This window comes from Sebastes fasciatus, chromosome 8 (genome assembly GCF_043250625.1).
Source record: "Sebastes fasciatus isolate fSebFas1 chromosome 8, fSebFas1.pri, whole genome shotgun sequence".
Taxonomy (NCBI): domain Eukaryota; kingdom Metazoa; phylum Chordata; class Actinopteri; order Perciformes; family Sebastidae; genus Sebastes; species Sebastes fasciatus.
This window is the reverse complement of record NC_133802.1, coordinates 22,017,177-22,035,099: the sequence shown is the minus strand read 5'-3', so window position 1 is coordinate 22,035,099 and position 17,923 is coordinate 22,017,177. Positions and strand designations below refer to the sequence as shown.

Below are 17,923 nucleotides of genomic sequence, written 5' to 3'. Positions count from 1 at the left end.
CTGTATATTCAAAAACCATGAGAACATGGAAGATTTTGTCTGGCCAGTTACAATATCACATCCCACAGAGACATAAATCTCTATGTTTTCTTTGTCATTGTTCTAAGATGGAAAAAGTAGGTGGCTGACAGAGTCAAGAAAGGTGAATGTCTACCAGGAATCAAAGAAGGGACTTCCCAACCCAAGTTCCTAGCACCCAGCCCCTGACTCAACCACTGCCACAGCATGCCAAAGAGCACCCTGTTATTACTGCGACCACAGTGGTTTTGGATCTGGACACAGTTCCCAGGTCAACGCCTACTTTCCCCCTGTTTGTGTTTGTTTGCTTCAATTAGTCTTTGACATCTCTGCTTTCCAGCTCGCCTGAACCTCTCAGGGCCTTTTCTCGTTGTGCATCTCGATGCTGTGAACAACTCTACTTCAAAAATAGACCGGACATGTTTTCTGGGAACTGCCCACAGTTGACTCACTTAGGCTTAAATTCTCTTAATGATCACTGAGTTTTACGTGAAATTAATGGTTAAACATGCTTGTCCGTCTGGTTGTTCCCCACCTCCTCTGTGTGTCCTGGTGTTTCCGTGACATTTCATTTGTTCATTAAAGATGGAGGAATGTGGCATCTTTGGTTTTGTTTTAACATCCAGAAGGCTGTATCAGACATGAGCGGAAAAACCACCTCACTACTAAACAAAATGAATGTGTGCCTGAGGTTGTGGTATCAAAAAGGGAATATTTTTGGAGTCCGCTTCTGGGAAAGGAATAAAAATAGAGAGGGCAGACGGAGTATTTTTTTCTTCTTCTTATATTGATAACTAGTTGTAATTTAAATTTTAAATTTTAAAAAATAAGGAACATTGTTTTACTTATTTTTCCATCGTTAATATGAAAATTCAATAAAAACAACACTGCAAATAAATAGGACATAAAATGGTAATATGTGAAATCATTCATTGTGGAAAGGGTTTGTGAATTTGATCCACCTACATCATGTAGGTGGATTGTTTGGCTAATATCCAATTTCACATATTTGCCTCATCCTATTGTGGACAATATTAAAGATCCATATTCTAATTTGTACATTTCTGATCTTTTTCAAATGAGCAGGATCTTTATTACACACAGTCCTCAAAAATAAATGGATGAATAAATAAATGACTCAAATAAATAAATATAAATATAAACAAAATATGTAAATATATATATATAAACAAAATATATAGATAAATATGCCATTAAAAGTAGCAAAAAATATATTAAAAATTAATCTAGTCATTAAAAATAATATTAAAAATAAATGTAGTCATTAATGAATTGATAAAATGTGACATAAATTGATATTTCTGTTTTAATTTATTTTCTTATTTTTTGTCCTCCATACAACTGTAGATACAGATAGAAATGGGAGTCAGAGATAAACTTTCCATTGCTGTTCCTTAAAATATCTGTCATGATGGTTATCACTACCGGCAACAGAGCAAATGAGGAACCTGAACATGCAGCATCATTCTTCTGAATGTCTCAATAAGGCTTATCTCAAGCTGTTTAGATTAAGATAAAGTTTTGTAACAACAGTACGGTATTTCTTAATTATTTTTCAGATTTTTTTCCCCCTTAATTTTTGTATTTATGCATTCACATATTATATATTTCAAGTTGGAAAATAAAAATACAAATAAGAAAAAACAGAAATAAGTACTTTTTAACTTAGTGGGCTGTGTTAATGTGGGTATATACAGTACATACATGCGATTAGGCAATGTGTTCATAGCAATGACGGTCTAGTCTGGTTTAGTAATACAGACATCGAGAGAGGGAAGGTAAGGAAAGGAGGATGTTGGTTGGCGGAAGCTCTGCTTAATGCTGATAAAAGAAGCGCTTGGTTCTGAGGAAGGGAACTGCTAACTGCTGTGGTTGCTGGCATACTGTAAACTGACAAGAGGGGAGCAGCATATTACTTCATTCTCTCCATCTATTGCTATGTTATTAATTTCTACTTTTTCATCTTTGTGAGAATTAGATTTAGAATTAATACATGGCAAATATTAGCTGAACTATAAGCGAGATTATTAGTCTCTTGAACAGTTTCCTCACATCATGCTTTGAAGATTACCTGTCAATTTATGCTCCATTCATGCTTTATTCTTTAAGGTCATTCAGCTATGAAGTGTAGGTGCATACATGTATCACTTATTTAAAAGAAATCATTAGTGTGGTTCCATTTTAAGCCACCCCCCATTAGAAGTAACTGTCATTATTTTTGCATATTAATTCATCATACAACTTTCATTCAACCTCTCTGGCAGCATCCTCATCATTATGATGGTGTTTAAATACATAAATGTATAAATGTGTCTGACTTCTGACATGAGATGGCATGACAATGATATCTGAGAATCTTTTAACCTATAAGTATGAGCTAGTTTCCTCTCCGTTCGGGTTATCTTTGAAATTGTAGTGGCTGAATTGTGTAAGCCTAGTGCCGTATTGCAACATTTCATGGTTGCCCGCAGTTGTGGTGTTATGAATGCATGTCAAAATAGTTTGTATCTTTTCGCCATACTCTTTTTGCAGTAAAATAATAGCTGTGCACAACTTCCTCGCAAAACTGTGTAGGCCTAGGCCTACATATTCCCGTATTATTTCAAATTCAAGCCCAAAAATATCTTACAGTAAGGCCAAACAGTGATGTCATTTATGGAGTAAGATACAGGGAAATCCCCATCAGCCTGGGTTTCCAGATGCTTCCCAGAAGTGGGAACTAAGATAATTGGGGTTGGTTAAATGTAGGAGGATCCTGAAAAAAGATGTTGATGAGTACGAGCAAGCTAAAACGGCTTGTAAATGAGAGCTTTTTTTGGTTACCATGCAGTCCTATAAAAAAAGCAACCTCCTTAAGTCACCAAATTTATATTGGTTCATAATAATAATTTGGTTTAACTACAGTATCCTTAGTAGAGATTTGAATTCGGACATTAACCTCAATTGTGTAATTCATAAGAATATGTCCCTTACCAACAAAAAGTTAATTCAAGTGTGCTATAAGTATACTTCTTTTAAACTTAAAATAAGAGAGTATACATTCAGTTTACTTTTTATGTACTTATCAGAGATATACTTAACAAAATTATACATAAGTATACTTGACTCATACTGACAAATATACAGAAAAGTCTAAGTATACTTGGCTTATACTGACATTTATACAGAAAAGTCTAAGTATACTTGGCTTATACTGACAAGTATACAGAAAAGTCTTAGTATACTTGGCTTATACTGACATTTATACAGAAAAGTCTAAATAACGTTGGCTTATACTGACAAGTATACAGAAAAGTCTTAGTATACTTGGCTTATACTGACAAGTATACAGAAAAGTCTGAGTATACTTGGCTTATACTGACAAGTATACAGAAAAGTCTAAGTATACTTGTCTTATACTGATAAGTATACAGAAAAGTCTAAGTATACTTGGCCTTTAGGCCTACTTGTACTTAATCTTTTGATCGAGATATACTTAAAAAAAGTATAATTAAGTATTCTTGCCTTATAAGTCTACAGAAAGGTATACTTGGCTTGTTGTTGTACTTACTTTTTGATAAAGTAGCCAATTAAAGTGTGTGTAAAGAGTCCCTATAGGCAATTACAGATAACCTTTACATTTTACTTTCATGATAAAAGGAACAGGGGTGGGATAGTTGTAATGTTACTTTTCTGTAGGCTATAGCAGAAGACAGAATAACAGGTTCATGGAGAATATACAATGTTTGACTTTACCTGAGGGACATTATCAAGCTGCAATCTTTCCCCCACATAAGGGATAAATGATGGTGAATCTTTATTATTAACCGTATCAGTTCACTTTCCGCATAAATTAAATATATTTTTCTCTCCTTGCTCCGTGCCCAGTAGTAAACTGCTCTTTGTGGCAAATTGTTTCATCCATGCATCCAAATGGAGGAAAATTAAACCCTTATTTTCCGTTTTCAAAAGGGACCTTGTGGACAATCATCTCAGTGCTTTAAGACTAATGAATGGACAACATGCAAAGTCTCTCCTCAGAGCTTATGAAGAACTGAACATATATGATGATGACCCCTAGAGCTACTATGACACAGTACAGTCTTATTATTTATTTATTTATCTATGCATTTCTTTTTTGTTCCTTTAATTATTTTCTCTTTTATTTTTGTTATTATATTATTTTTTTATAATTTAGGTTATCTTTCCTATCCAATTGTGCCCTGTATGTTAGAAATAATGAGTTTAGATGACAATGCCTTCATGTTTGTAAATGAATTATCTTTGCCCTTGTACGCAATGACGTTGAGCCCCCGCGTCAGCAAATGAGGAAGAGCCTCATTGACTGTACGTATGACGTAATTACGTAGCCGCGGAAGCATCAGTAGCCTGCTAGCAGCTAGTTTGCTAACAAGACAGAAGATGGATTCTCCCATACTGGTAAATGTTAGCGGATGAATTAAACGTGTCTTTCAAGCTGTTAATTATAACTATTTATTATCGAAACGAAAGCGAAGTATATGGGGGTTTAGTTAGCGAGTTAACTCGACAGAGAGCTAACTGAAGTAGACGAGTTGTGTTGGCTAACCAGCTAACTGCTTAGCATCAGAGACGTTAGCTTTAACGTGTTGTGTTAGTTGGTGATGTGGAAGCGTCACGTCTTCCTTTAGAGAATAAGCAGTTATATTATTACTATTTGTGTTTATTGGTGACTCTTTATTGGTGTGTTTGTTTCATTCATACTATGTTAGCTCGTCCACCGTCGACCTGTCAGAGTTTGATGTCACCAGTTCATTGTTGATTCATGACATGTTTGATATCAGTCTCTGATTAATAGATAGATTGATAGATTGATAGATAGTTAGTTAGTTAGATAGATAGATAGATAGATAGATAGACAGATAGATAGATAGACAGATAGATAGATAGACAGATAGACAGACAGACAGTTAGATAGATAGTTAGATAGATAGACAGACAGACAGACAGACAGATTGATAGATAGATAGTAACTGTATTGATCCTGAGGGAAATTCAAGTTTCCAGCATCACAGTTCCATAGTGCAAAACATGTCAGTAAAAAGGCAGTAAAAAAGTTAGTAGTACAAAGTACAAAAAAATATACCAGATATAAAAATACAAGGAGATGAATAAAACTGTTGAAACTGAATATAGTGCAGGGTAACAGCCAATTAAAAAAAGTGAATATAGTGCAGAAGAGACTGTTAAAAATGAGTATAGTGCATTATTATCTGTCCTGCAGACCGTCCTCCTTTGAGTGATATATAAAGAAATTAGGGAAAAAATTCTTTACAAAAATTAAATGTAAACTCCAAGATTTTGATTCCCTCTCTGACCAAAATAAAATACAACATCTACCTGGAGAAAATAGTGTCATCGCCATAGAAGCTGCAGGATATAGATAGATAGATAGATAGATAGATAGATAGATAGCTAGAATGTAACTTTATTGATCCTGAGGGAAATTCAAGTTTCCGGCATCGCAGTTCCATAGTGCAAAATATGTTAGTAAAAAGGCAGTAAAAAAGTTAATAATGCAAAGTACAAAGTACAAAAAAATATACCAGATATAAAAATACAAGGAGATGAAGAAAACTGTTAAACTGAATATAGTGCAGGGTAACAGCTAATTAAAAAAAGTGAATATAGTACAGAAGAGACTGTTAAAAATTAGTATTGTGCATTATTATCTGTCCTGCAGACCGTCCTCCTTTGAGTGATATATGAAGAAATTAGGAAATGCATTTTTACTAAATTAAATGTAAACTCCAAGATTTTGATTCCCCTCTCTGACCAAAATAAAATACAACATCTACTTGGAGAAAATAGTGTCATCGCCATAGAAGCTGCAGGATATAGATAGATAGATAGATAGATAGATAGATAGATAGAAACTTTATTGTTCCCGAGGGAAATTCAAGTGTTCCAGCATCACAGTTCCATAGTGCAAAACATGTTAGTAAAAAGGCAGTAAAAAAGTTAATAGTACAAAGTACAAAGTACAACAAAATATACCAGATATAAAAATACAAGGAGATGAAGAAAACTGTTAAAAGTGAATATAGTGCAGGGTAACAGCTGTGATACACGACTATTAAAAAAGTGAATATAGTGCAGAAGAGTGTTTAAAATGGGTTTAGTGCAGGGTAACTCCAGTAGCTTAGTCTATGAAAGTGCACTGTATGCATTATTATCTGTCCTGCAGACCGTCCACCTTTGTCCCCCCCCTCCCTCCATAGAAAGGTGTTGTACAGTTTGATGGCTCGGGGGACGAAGGATTTCCTGAGTCTGTCTGTGGAGCACTTGGGGAGCGCCAGCCTGCCGCTAAACGAGCTCCTCTGTTTGGTAATGATTGAGTGGGTGCTTTAACGTTAATTCTTCTGTTTTAACAGGAACCATCCTTGTACACTGTCAAAGCAGTTCTGATTCTGGACAACGATGGAGACAGGCTTTATGCCAAGGTATGATTAAGACAATTGTACAACAAAACTGCCCTCAACTTTTCTTAAGCCTTTCCTAGCTGAACTTTTTTAGTCCTGGGTCATCTAACATTAAAGGATAAGCCTGGTGTGCTATTCTTTATTTTTCTTATCAACAAATCCCACTCAAATAATACTTACTTTTTCCCACATTACCATACCTCTACCTTTTAACCCTCATTCACACTAAACCAAAGCCTTTCTAGATATAAGTATATATAATATAATAAAAAAAGGATTTGTGTATAAGTAACTAAATAGTTTTCTTTTAAGATAAGATAAGATAAGATGAACCTTTATTAATCCCCGGGGGGAAATTCAGGTGTCAAAGCAGCAAAGCGCAGATACAGAGGTACAGGTGTACAAAAAGATTATAAAACAATAAATAGAAATACAGAATATACATAGTGAATGAACGTAATGAATGGACATAGCGTGTACCGTCCGTCAATAAAAAAAATGTAGTGTACAATAAATAGATGTGATATGTGCAATCAATAAAATGGTATATGGGATGTAGTGTAAAGTAAGTTTAAAGTTTAAAGTGCACCAGTGGTTAGGAGAGGTGGTTGCAGGTAGTGCAGATAGTCCAGATAGAGCGTGTTTTAAGTTTAAGGTAGTGCAGGTAATGCAGATAGATGCAGATAGATGCAGATAGATGCAGATAGTCCAGATAGTCCAGATAGTGCAGATAGTGCAGTTTTCATGTGGGGGTCAGCCTTGGTTGTGGAACCCTCATGGCTACCATATTTAATTTAATTTTGTTCAATGCTATTTTAAATATTCGTATATACAGTATGTTCTATGTGTGTGTAGCGAGAAGGGGCTAGAAATTAAATTTGGTTGTGCAACCCTTGTTACTAGGGTTGCAAGGGGTTGAAAAATTTCCAAGAGAAATTTGGGGATTTTTTTCCCACAATTTGAATGTAAAAGTCATACCTTTTTAATAGTGAACTTAGTTGGCGGGGAAAATACACATAAAAAAGCAATACTAGGTCTTATGGCATGTTTTAGTTAAAAGTATGCCCATTTAATTAAATTGTAGCCATGCAGTTTCTGCATTCAGAAATGTGCTCTTCCATCACATGTAGATTAAATAGGAATTCAGTACAATTACAACACTCTGAATAAACAGTGCATTCTACCATCACATGTGCAGCCCACACTAATGCAAACACTACTGCAGTTTATTTAATCTATTTCCATGTATTCTTCATTGTAAAACATTTGTTTTATTAATTAGATGTTCACTATACCTAAGTTTGCACACAGCCCACATAGACGTCTAAAATTTTCAAAGTACTTTTCCACATCAGTTATCTTGCTAGCTAGCTAACTCACCACATGGCACATTTCACCTTGTATGTATTTTAAATTTTTTTTTGGCAAATTTAATGGATTATGTCTGTTTATGATATGATAAAATACTTGTTTTTATCTACATGACATGGTAATTACAGCCTGAGCAGATAACCACTATATTTACATTTTATTCCCGTTATTTACTGTTAATTCCCATGGAAATTTCTACCTTGAATATTCCAAGAATTATACAACCCTACTTGTGACCTTGCAACCTACAACAATTGTACCCTAAAAGTATTATCTCTGAGGCCAAAACATAATATTAGTTTATTCCTCTGTGCCACATACCTCAATTTTCACACATCAAAGATCCACACTGTTGCATTGGGTGACATGCTCTTTAATTACCTTGAACATGGGCACTCTAGTTTATTTTGAGTCAATTCCCCTTACATTGTCACGATGCTGTAAATACTGACTAGTGCAGCAACAGTGCCCTGTTGTTTAGGACATTATTTAATTTTTTTTTTTATTAGATTTATTTGTTAAGTAAGAACGCTTGGGCTGAGTGTCACTGACTGGCGGGGGAAGTTGGAAAGTATTGCGAGATTGACTAATGCACTGTTGGTTTCTGGTCTTTTTATTTTATATTTTTATTTTATTATTGTATGTTGTTGTTATTATTATTATTATTAGTAGTATCTGTATTTGTATTTATTGACACTAAGAAAAATATAGAATATTGCCAGCCTTGTCCTTTTAATCAAAATTCAAACTAATTAAAGTGTGCTTTGGGTTATAGATCTACATATCAACATATACCGGTAATAACATCTTCACTTTAAATCCTTCTACAGTATTATGATGATACGTACCCGACAGTAAAGGAGCAGAAGGCGTTTGAGAAGAACATATTCAACAAAACACACAGGACAGACAGTAAGATATGTTTTCTACATTAAAGACAGCCACTTTACTTCCTCAGTACATGTCTAATAACAAGCATGGTTGCTTTTTGTCTGTCCTTAGGTGAGATAGCATTACTCGAGGGCCTCACTGTTGTCTACAAGAGCAACATAGACCTCTTCTTTTATGTGATTGGAAGTTCCCATGAAAATGAGGTAAGCCTAATTTTAGGATTTTATAATGAACCATTAAACCATTATTAAGTACGAGTTGTAACCCAATTATTGAGCAATGAGCAAAGTCACACAAACATAAATCTACCAGAATTGTTAATAGCCCCATCCGGTCTCTTACAACTGGTGGGAGGGTTTGAATAGTCGGAGATCAAACAGTAATTTGGGACAATTTATAGTTTCCCCAGTTTAATATGATATTCCAAATAATTTATAGGCTTCAGCCATCTCTTAAAATTAGTCTTAATTTTACACGGTCTATTCTGTAGTTTACATTTTGCAGTCATTTAACTTTTCACCAACTGCAGTTTGGTGTCAAAATTAATTTTATGGCCTTATTATCTTAAGTGATGTTGCATTTGCACCTATCTAAAGTTGAAGTACTGTTATGTGGTGCTTCTAAATGTCACTTGTGGCGGTGTTGTTTATTTATTATTATTTTGTTGTTGAGTTTTCTCCAACATCACATTGATTTATTTAGACAACAGATCAATGTTAATGTCAAAAAGAAATAATGGACCCATCATACAGATTTTTATTTTCATAAAATTTCGCAACAACATAATGACCTAGTTTAAATTGATCAGCGATGTTTTGGCTTTGACTTAACTAGCAAATTTACTCTCATTCGAGCTATTCAACAGTGTTGCCTCACGGCTCAGATTATTTGGGATTATTTTAGGAACCAATATTGTGGCATACAGTGCATGTTGCTATAGAAACTAAATAAGATTGTGTGTCGATGTGAACTAGTCTGTCTATATTTGGGTTTTGCAAATGTATTTATTTTTTAATATTTTACAAAAAAATGAATGTTTGTAATTAAAGTAACTGCATCCATTATAAAATATAGTGTTATTTATACTCTTCATGTGTCTTTTATTTATAACCACAGTAGTTTAGAGCCTGCACAGACGGATACCAACTTTGGCTTAGGTAGAAAATGGTAGAAATTATGTGCCTTAAGGTCCAAAGGAACTATTGTGAAAACCATAACAAGTGATTACACACATGTTATTTCCTGAGTGATTTTTTTCCCAGATGATAGAAAAACATTGTGGGCTCATTAGACATGAACAGAATCTAATATATTCTTTTATTCTCAACAGCTTATGCTTATGGCTGTTCTAAACTGCCTTTTTGATTCGCTCAGTCAGATGTTGAGGTACGTTTTGGCAGCTGCTATTTATTCTACAAAACTTCAACAAAACTTTATTTTGTACAAATCTTTTTTCTGATGTCTAGAAAGTTCAGCGTGACACGTGTGTGTGTGTGTTTTTTTGTTACTCTGTAGAAAGAATGTCGAGAGAAGGGCTTTGTTGGAGAATATGGAAGGACTCTTCCTGGCTGTGGATGAAATCGTAGATGGAGGGTATGTACGAATTGAGCGGCTTGAAACTTTTGATGCCAAGTCTTGTTTAAAAGACTACAGTGTTAGTACAGCATTTTTTCTCTGGGATTAATAATTGTTGGTCGGTCTCTTTGCTGCCTCCTGCAGGGTGATCCTGGAGAGTGACCCACAACAAGTTGTGCACCGTGTGGCTCTCAGGGTAAGCTCCTCTCCTCTCTTCTCAACAAATATTCAACATAATTTGATGTTGGTTGTGTTGGATGTTAACATCACCTAATTGTTCCTGTAGGGGGATGATGTGCCTTTGACAGAGCAGACAGTCACCCAGGTGAGTCCTCGCTCCTCTCTGCTATGAACTTTAAAAGCCCCATTAGTTTATTGACTGTTAAAGCTCATTACTTCAGAACCTATGAATTGAAGGTCATTGTTATAGCCTCATTCTCCTCTACTCCTACTTCATCACGCGCCTTTAGGTTGTCATATATTCTTGAGCAAAAATTTTGATTGCAAAGGTGGTGGGGAATAATACAGGCATAAATCCTCAAAAGGGATCGTAATAATGCATGTATAACCTCAATACTGTAATGCACATGTCGTGTTGTATACATCTCTTTTTTCAGGACAAACTGGGCTATCGGAATATGCAGGGATATGCTACAGTGATGTCACATCAATCTTTAAATAGTTATATGATCATAAATACAAAAGAAGAAAAAAAAGATTTATTCAAATCACACAAGACGTTTGGCTGATGACATTTGTTCTTCTATGCCTTGGTGATCAGGGAAAGAAATAAACATTGTAGCCAACATAGATCAAAAACTTTTTACATTACAGAAGCCAGATGATGCGTAAAAAACGACCTCAGCGGGTTTGAATTAGTCACCCATCTGTATCACGGCCTTTTACGCATTAACGTTATTGCTTCTTTCTAATTCAGTCACCTCTCCACTTAATACATCTGCCTATCACCTGCTTGGGCAGCTGTTCCTGCTGAGTTACAGACACAATAAATGATTTCCAAAAAATAAAAACACTTTCATGAAAGTGAATAAGCACAGTGGTGGGCTGACTGTGCTTGTTTGAAACAACGTAAAAAATAACACAGCAATTCAACAATGCCATTTTCTTTAGCTAGCTAACATTTGCTGTGGTTAAGACGTTTACAAAGGGATATCAATATTCCAATCTCACTATGAATGTTCGTAACATAACGTTTGCTAACTTAATATAGATTGTGTCTGAAGACATCACTCAAATTATGTTTTTTAAAAAAAAAATGTCTTATGTCCTCCATGCTCTGTAGTTTGGGGCGGTTTGGACATTACTAACGCAACGGTTCTGCTGAGCTGCTCGCTGTTTGAATCGGACAATTTCAATGAGGGCATGAGTGGAGAGGGGAGGGGAAGGTGGAAGGCGACTGGGAGCTTGAGTGGGCGCTATTTCCGCATGGCGCATGCAATTTCTCCTGTTTTAAAAAAAAAAAAAAATTTATATAATTTTTTTGGCCTTTTAAAAAGTGGAGGGGTCCGATACTGCCTTCTGAAAATGTGGGGGAGACACATCCCCTGTGTCCACCCCTGTAAATTTCACCCTTGCATATATTTGCATTATCTTCTATGCATAGCAGTGTACATGATTACAAATTATTCCTTGTAAAAGTGCTGGTAGCCAACGGTGGTTCCTGTCTTTTAGTTCTTACACGAGTCTGCCTGTGTGTGAGCTCCTCTTGATTAATGTTGTCATTTAAGAGGCCTGAGACTGGCTACCACCATCCCTCCTCTGGCTGTGATTAATGGCCGTCCCCAATCCCCATACTTAATGGTTATGATTCGCCTTTCATTCAATGAATTAAGATGATTAATTAGATCTTGCATGTCTCTCTTCATTTACATTACTCTTTCACCCTTCTTTGTCCTGTTTTTTAACAATTATATGTAGGTTATTTAACATTCATCCCTTTAACCACCTCAACAAGATACCACTCGTTTTTCATTTTGTTCAATTTGATAGTTTTTAGATTTATCTTCTACTGTAGCCATTCTTATACTGACCATGACAGTTAAAGCTGCTCTATATGATAACCAGAGCATTAATATAGCAGCAAACAACTATTTGCTATATAAAAATATAGTGGAGTAATGTCTACCTGAGCAGAGAATGAAGTCTCTCTCTCTCTGTGTGTTGTAATCCGAGCTTCTCTGTGCTTTGCTTACATAGCCGGGCCGACTGTGCATGCCTCTTAGTGCTTGTTAATGCATGGTAGTGCATGTGTGCATGACCCACTGGCTAGCTAATAACTGCCGCTGTGCACTGCGCTCATACGGCGGTTACTGTTGCCGTTGTTTGCACTGTTAACTGCGAGCTGCTGGCTCAGCCGTCGCCATAATGAGAGGCAATAGATATACTCTGTATTTTGCATTGAGCACCTTTTAAAGTTTTGTTGTTGGAGTGATCTGCATGGTCAAACCTAGTTTTCTTCCACACAGGTTCTTCAGTCTGCCAAAGAACAGATCAAGTGGTCGCTCCTACGGTAGAGTCGCCCCTGCACCAGTCTACCAGTGAGCCGCTGTTCAGCCCAGTCTTTGTGGCACTGATCCGCATACTCCTTTTCCTCTGATTTCCACTCCTTCAGTTAAAGCTGTGACGAGTACCACTGGCTGTTCCAGTCACACTCCCAGGACTACTGCTCGACAAAGTTTCCAATTTTTTTCTTTATTCTTTTTGCACAGGCTTGCATTGTACGACATAATCTACATGAGGATAAGATAAGGTGTACATTCCAGTACGAAGACTGGCCTGTTTTGTTTGTTTGTTTTTTCCATTACAGCATCTGGGTGTTTATTATACCAGCAAATCTGTCCATAAAACATTGATAAACCTCAACCAAGCCTGTTGTAACATTCCACGTGTATCCTTGAACAAGAATTTTATCCTGTTGGACAGCATCCTGTCGTCTTACTGTACAAAGTATTGAGGCACTATATCATTTAATTTACATGAATATTGTGATAAAAACAATTAGTATTGTAGTCATACCACTGATCACAGAGGTGTGTTTTAAATACATTTTGTCCGGGGATCTTCCATTCATCAGATACATAAAATAAATGTTTGTTGACACTGATATGTGATTCTTCACCTTTGTTTTTTAGGAATGCGTACTTGTCGTGAACTGTAGACTAGCTTTCTTAGTATATGATTTGTCATACTTTTCAAGTCTTCAAATGTAGCAGGCTTTTAAGAGTTAGTGTTTCCTTATTTCAGAGCTGCCATGCTGTGTGCTCTTTGTTCTCCAAGACCTCAGCGAGACCCAGAGAACACTAGAGCGAGGGCTCCATCTCCTGGCGTCTGCAGCAAAGTGCGAGGCTGAGGTACATAAATACTGAAGACAAGACAGTAGAAAGAGGGGAGGAGACTCATTCATGCCGCTTTGATCAGGAGCTTACACTGTATTGTGTTGCTGTGACATGCAGATCAGTTTTATGGAGTCAAACTTGATTCATTTCTGCTCTGTAGAGAGCCACTGTGTGCGGCATGAATTGTGCGCTTCGACGTATGCACCCCCACCTTCAAACACTAACCCCGTACGCTCATTGTAATGCAAATGAAGGATACACTCGAGAGAGAAATGGATGTGAGAAAGGGCACTACATCATGTTGGTACCTGATGCATATTACAGGAGTAGAAATGATCTATCTGCATTCCTCCAGCCAGGTATCTGCATATGTTCTCATGATGATCACTTGAAGGTATTTCTGGCTAGAAGAGATTTGTGTTGGGTGTGCAACAAACGGATCCAACCATGGCTAAATTGAACCACATTAGGTGGTCCGTATTGTATCAGTCTCCTTCCTTCTTTGTCTGTACAATCAGAAACTACCTCCTAATGCACCTGGCATGCTGTGACGTGTCTGTCGGCCTGAGTCAAAGGTCTTTAAGCTGTTTGTAGCCTTTACACAAACTGGCATACATAACATGTTTGCCTTTTTTTCCCAGTTTTTTTTCTCTTATCTATCTAAATGAGTCATTTGGCCTAGACATCAAAGTGAGAAGCAGATAAAGTGAATGATCTTGATGTAGAGATGTCTATGGCCTGGAGCAGTTTGCGGAAATGATCACACAGATTACAGAATGTAAATTAGACCATTTCACCCTTTATTTGCCGGATGGGAAATTTCGCACCTCTTCCACTGGCAAATAATCAGTTAAATCTTGCGTTTAGTGCACCCTCAGTGAAATTTGATGGGAGCCGCTTATCTCAATCACAAACACGTAGGACAGAAAACACCCCTAAGTAATGCATTCATGGTATTCTGAGGCACAGAGGTACTGCAATTGATTGTGCACACACTGTAGGGTTGGTGGAGTATTTCTTTTATAAGGAATTTACATTTTTAGTTATTCTGGGGCAAATGACTTAATTGATTTCAGTTCCCAGCTCAACATTACGGTACATAAAATAACTAATAAATAGCTCTCTGCATGTTGTGTATCAATCACAGTTAACTGCTGGCAGACAACAGCTGATACAAAACAAGGCAACAGAATGTGTGTGTGTGTGGATGCACGCATGTGGGTTGATGTTTTCACGTAACAGAGAGGAGTGCAGTCAATGAAACTGTTATTGGCTCTGACCTGTGGACCTATTGTCTTGGCTCTGCTCCAGTTTGATTCAGCCCCTGAATCTGTGGCTCTTTATGGCGGCAGAGATAGCATGAATGGAGGCCATGTTGATGCTACTTACTGGAGACAGAGCAGCAAGAAAGGGAAAGGTAATCATTATAAATGGACTCCATTATCGCACCAGTTTACTGTTATCGCACCAGTTTGCTGGCATAATGAGGACAGCTTCTGTCTCAGTGTGTGGTTACAGTGAGGGAGGGGAAACATGAAGGTTAAAGAGGACGAGGTTAGCAGAAGTAGACGGCAGTAAATGTGATTAGATGAGATCCCAGCGAGGGCACGGCTGGGAAAGAGAGAGGGTTAAAACAGATCCCACCCAAGGTGCCTGTCCAGACCTCCCTCACTTTTCATCTAGATAGCCCTACAGCACCAATCGGGGGCCCAGTGACTTGCTTTCATCCGCTAATTACAGTTGCACCATCATAAAAAACCAGCGAGGTAATTTATATTAATTATACAGGCATGAGTATAACAGTTTGAAACGCCGTAGCTTGACATGCTGTACATAACATGCAGTAAAATTGTCAGAGACGTGTGGGCTAGAGCCTTGTAATTGATCGATGCATACAGTGAAAGAGTCGCCCTCTTCCTCTTGTGTGTATGTGTGTGAGTGGACTGAATTAGAGTCAATAAATTATCATCATCTGTAAGCTTACAGAGTCTTTATGTCATAGTCAATGGGCCTGAGCACCCATCCAATGGCTCGCCCTGCTAAAGAGAAACAACACCGGGGAAACCAATGACAGCATGTTGGATGCAGCACAGTAAACATATTAAAGGAAGTGTCATTATATTGTCTGAGCGGGACAAAGGCCAAGACCCACATGATGTTTAATGACCCAGTGTATTAAAATTAACAAGGCCATTTTACCTCTACTGCTTTCACATTTCCATCCAATAGATTTAACATAATGATATTAACATAATGTTCGGAAAAAATGACCTAATTCAGAAATCGGCCCATCCATTTTTTTATTGTTGGGTTGCATTTATGCCGTTTTCAAAATAAACGAAACCACCATCACATCCGCAAAACCATTGTAAACATTTGAAATGGGTCATTAAAAGCTGCTCAGAGCGCATATGGTTGTGTGTGTGTGTGTGCATGCAGAGAGGAGGAGGTATGAGCCCAGGCCTGCTCCCTTTTGCCTCAGCAGCATCTCGGCAGCCTGACGTGGTTTATGGCCCCAGTTGCCCTCTCCGGGTCTGTTTATGGATTCCCATAGAACAGAGAATCATGGCCGCTCCAGGAAAAGCCAGCCAAAAACAACACCTTCACCATTGCACTCTTGCCTGCCTCTGCCATAACTCAACACGCTGTTTATGTTTCTGAAGACGAAAAAAAAAGTATTCATAGTAATGACATAAGATGACTGTAAATTCTGATGCTAATGTTTAATTTTTTTTTTTTTTGGGGGGGATGTAAGATAAAAATGTCACCGCAAATGTGGCTGGTTTATTGGATGTCGTTATAGGTTGGTGAAAAAATTGTGGGCTTTGTTAAGGGAACGCTTTTTTCCTTTGGTTTGGAGTCGCATTGCCTTCGCAAGAGCAGTTATTTTATGATTCCTGAAAGATTTATTACATGAAAATGTTCAACTTTGATAGGATAATGAAAGTGCACCACCAAGGGCATTGTTAATCGAGGAACTATTCTACCTGATGTGTTTTCCCTCTGCTGTTTTTCCCCCACAGTTCTCTTGTGCCAGTGCAGTGCATTACTCTTTACTGAAAGCGTGCTTTAGAAGAGTGATAGTGGATGTGAAAATACTCGGTGGTCAAAGGTGGTAGGGGTTAGATGCGGCAGGAGCATGTTGTGTTTCTTTGTGGTTAGATGGCAAAAGAGGATCCTCGAGCGCAGTCGCTCGGCTTTGCTGTGCCGCAGGGGCAACTCCATCATCCTCTGAAGCTGCACAACTGGGGCACATCTGGTTTGTGGATGGGCTCGACTGGTCCCTGCCTGTAATCCGGAGGGCAGCGTGTATAGCCGGGCTACCGATGGTGCTGCTGTGTCATGACAGTCAGAGGTTACTGGGTTACCGCTGTTATCAAACAGTCAACACTTTTGGTCTTGCAACGATGCAAAGGAAGCACTAAAAGAGGGTCATCCGTCATTTTCACTGTATACAGTCAACATCACACACAGCCATGCCGGCCGTAAAGCTTTATGAGTGTTTCTGCTGCTTATTTAACTCCCACAGCATCCATCAGGGAAACATATCATCTGTTTCTCCTTTTTTCTCTCTGGCCACGTTTAGTCTTGTTTTGCTCAGGAAAAAAAATCCTCTGCAACCCCTCCACTCTTTTACTACAGCGTGTGTGTGTAGTTTTGTAGCAGTACCGAAGAATGTAAGGAAAAGCATTTTGTGTTGCATAGCTCCGTTTGTTCCCTCCTCCCTCTGTCATCTAGTCTTTCTCACTTTCCCCTCCCTCCCCGTGGATTCCCCAACCACACCACAACACCGTTAACAGACGCACCCCTGACAGATTTACTGCCATCGTCTTTCCATTGGCCGCCAGCGTGACAGCAGAGATTTAACGCTGCGTCCTCATTGGCCAAGGCTTGACAGGTTAATTTATGGGTGCACTGTGATTTGATGCCTCCTGCCTTTGAAGTGAGTTACAGCTCTGTCGCTTATAGGACACAGAAACGGTGTCAGGTTGCAATCGTAAAATCTTATCCCTGAAGGGAGGTGCGCTGGAGTATAATAGTCCTGACGTCATGAGAGGAGAAGAGACCTTCTTGTGAGCAAAGAGGGAGAACAGAGAAATGTGTGATAGGATAAAATACTGGGTGTCTTTCCAAAAATGCTTTGAATAGTTCACAAAATACTCCGCTAATGCCAAAGACAGACATCCAGTTGTGTTGCGAAGAGAGAGGAATGGAAAATGTGTGATTGTGCACGTCTGCATGCATCCAGTC

The 17,923-nt window shown here is 37.8% G+C and overlaps 1 protein-coding gene across 1 annotated transcript; it reads left to right on the top strand.

The window, feature by feature from the left end:
- The first annotated feature begins 4,316 nt into the window (after positions 1-4,316).
- Positions 4,317-13,440, top strand: copz1 (COPI coat complex subunit zeta 1). The gene is made up of 9 exons (XM_074644293.1): positions 4,317-4,458; positions 6,432-6,500; positions 8,681-8,762; positions 8,853-8,944; positions 10,072-10,127; positions 10,257-10,334; positions 10,461-10,512; positions 10,603-10,641; positions 12,803-13,440. Exons 1-9 carry the CDS (start codon positions 4,441-4,443, stop codon positions 12,848-12,850), a joined length of 534 nt encoding a protein of 177 aa, XP_074500394.1. The 5' UTR covers positions 4,317-4,440; the 3' UTR covers positions 12,851-13,440.
- Positions 13,441-17,923: the final 4,483 nt, after the last annotated feature.